This window comes from Colobus angolensis, unplaced genomic scaffold (genome assembly GCF_000951035.1).
Source record: "Colobus angolensis palliatus isolate OR3802 unplaced genomic scaffold, Cang.pa_1.0 Scaffold248, whole genome shotgun sequence".
In the NCBI taxonomy this organism is placed as follows: domain Eukaryota; kingdom Metazoa; phylum Chordata; class Mammalia; order Primates; family Cercopithecidae; genus Colobus; species Colobus angolensis.
The window spans coordinates 2,949,183-2,951,623 of record NW_012115688.1 but is presented as its reverse complement, the minus strand read 5'-3'; the positions used below and the strand labels follow the sequence as shown (position 1 = coordinate 2,951,623).

The 2,441-nt window shown below is 62.9% G+C and overlaps 1 protein-coding gene across 2 annotated transcripts in view; it reads right to left on the bottom strand.

Moving 5' to 3' along the window:
• Nucleotides 1–2,038, bottom strand: part of BCAR1 (breast cancer anti-estrogen resistance 1) — a 39,488-nt gene extending 37,450 nt beyond the window's left edge. The window contains exon 1 of one of the 2 annotated variants that reach the window (XM_011946010.1): nucleotides 1,900–2,038. In XM_011946010.1, the coding sequence (XP_011801400.1) occupies nucleotides 1,900–1,965 (66 nt within the window). In that variant the 5' untranslated portion in view covers nucleotides 1,966–2,038. Of the gene's footprint in view, nucleotides 1–703; nucleotides 881–1,899 lie in introns of those variants that run through there. The other variant, XM_011946012.1, reaches the window with a different exon arrangement.
• Nucleotides 2,039–2,441: the final 403 nt, after the last annotated feature.

Genomic DNA, 2,441 nt, shown 5'->3' with positions numbered 1-2,441 from the left:
GGCCGGGACCACGTTAAAGGCGAGGACCCCAGACCTTGGCCTTTTTCTGTCGGCCCAACGCGGCGGGGAGGCGCGGTCTCCTCCGCTCCTCGCCCATCCCTCGCAGGCCACCTCCAGTCGCGCCAGCTCCAGGTCGCCTAAGCAGTCCCCTCCCCCAACACTGCACGTCCCCGGGAGCTGGGCGTCTGCCCTGTGGCCCTGGCCGGCCTCCTAGACCCTGGGTCCGGGCGCAGACCGGGGAGGGGTCAGCCGGCGGAAGGCGATCGCGGGGCAGCAGAGCAGGCCTCCGGGAGCCCCTCTGCCCTCCCCCAGCTGAGAGCGAGACCCCCAGGGAAGAGGAGCTCCCCACTCCCCGGAAACAGTCTGGCTCATCCTGAAGTCGCCCTGACTGTGACATCTGGCCTGGCTTCTAGGGAGGATCCTGTGTCCCTGTAACCCCCACTCCTGGGCCCACCCTCAGCCCATCGTCCTCCCAGAGGCTGGAAGACAAGCCTTCGTGGCCCTGAGACTTCCTTTCCCCACGCCAAACACCCCCAATTTCAGCTGTTCCGCATCTACCATGGTGCCCACACATGGCATCCGCAGCCACTGGGCACATGCATGTTCATCCCCATCCCTTTACCCCTGCCAGGCAGACCTTGCTATTGCCCACGGGCCTTGCTGTTGCCTACATTTCATAGGCCCAGGCACTGAGATCCCTCACCCACCCAAAGGAAGGACCAGGGGTCGGTCCCCTCTGTTCTGCTGCCTGGGGACGGTGGGTGAGCATCTAGAGCAAGTGGGGCTGGGGTCCAGAGCAGTGTCCCAGAGGTCAGCGCTACCCACCACAGGGAGTAAAGACGGAGCCAGCTCCATGAGGCTGGTTGGCCACAGCTGGGGCTCATGGCGGGGACCTGGGGGCAGACAGAGAGTTCCAGCTGCCTAGGGAATCTCTGTGTGGGTGCCCATGTCAGGGGCGGGCCCTTCTGTCTGCCAGGGACGCTGTGCCAGGAGGCCATGGTGGCTGGATGGAGGAAGCAGAGCCAAGCAGGAGGCTGACTTCCCCCAGCTCCCAAAAGCCCCCAGTAGCAGGTCACCGACTGGGTTTTTGGCCTTTTTCCCCAAGGGGCGAGCAGCCTTGATCTTTTCTCCAGGAGTGTCCAGGGGAGGATCCCAAGAGGCCAGTAGCAATGAGGGGGTATGAGTTATGCGAGAAAGAGGGAAATCCAGGCTTCCCACAAGAGACCCAAGTCCCTGTTCTGGCACTGATGGGGTGTACCTCCCTGCTCCGGTTTAGTATGGTTGCCCCTTCACCTCTTGAGTGGGGTTCCCAACTGTGCACATCAGGGTCCACAGCCCAGTGCTCAGCAAGGCATTGTTGGAGGGGCCAAGCAGGGCCACAGCAAGAGAAGGGGGGCCTGGACCCACAGCTGCCACCTCCTCAAAGGGCGCTCTGTGCATGTCTGGCACGTGGCCCTGCCCGTGCCCACCCGCCCGCATCCAGCTGGCACAGGGGCTCCTGAGCTGGGAGCAGCAGCTCAGCCTGGCGCCCGGGCTCCTGGCCACATGCCCCGCTGTCTCTGATGCCCCCACTCACCACCACCCTGGCCCTCTTCCTCGCTCCTTGCCTAGACCTCGCCTCCCTCCCTTGCTCCTACTTGGGGCCCACAGTTTCTGTCTCCTTTCCCATCTCCCCCATCTCTAGGTGCCCCGGCCAGAATGGGGCGGGCGGCGGAGAAAGATCCCTTCCACCTGCCTGGGTACAGGGAAAGGAGAACCCAAGGGAGGGGCACAGATGGAGCTGGACCCTCCAACGCATCTTGTCCTGCCTCCAACCGCCCAAGCGGCTGCTTATGTAGGGCATCACTAACCCAGCCCTTAGCAGGGTGAGAGGGGACCCTGGCTAGAGCACTCACTTACTCTGAGGCAGGGATCCTTGGGTGTGGGCCTGGGGGCAGCCAGAGGAGCCTCACCAGGGCAGTGCATGCCCTCTTCTGACACTACCAGGTGTCTGTGAAGGCGGCAGCTGCTCCTCCCTCACCCACTCCTGGCAGGCAAATGATCCCAGGATGACTCACTCTGTCCTACAGGGAACAGCCTCTGGGGCTTCAAGGCTGGCAGTTCCAACCAGTAGCAACAGCTGGGCTGCCAGAACAGGTGTCTGCGCCCTGAGAGGGTCCTTGAGAGCTGAGCAAGGCCCTCACACCGGGACTATTGTTGTCCCTGGCCTCTGGAGGGAAAGGAATTTGGACCTGGCCATGGAGTAAATCTGTGCAGAGACAAGCTTCACGCCCAGCTCTTCCAACACCCAAGCTGGCCTCTGTCCCCAGGGCCTTGCCATGTCTAGAGGGGCTGAGGGCTGGGAAGTAGCTCTTTTTCTCCCTGTACCCACCTTCAGGTGACCAGGGACTTCTCTGGCAAAGGAGCTCCTGCCCTGGGAGAGTGCAATGATTACCAGGCAC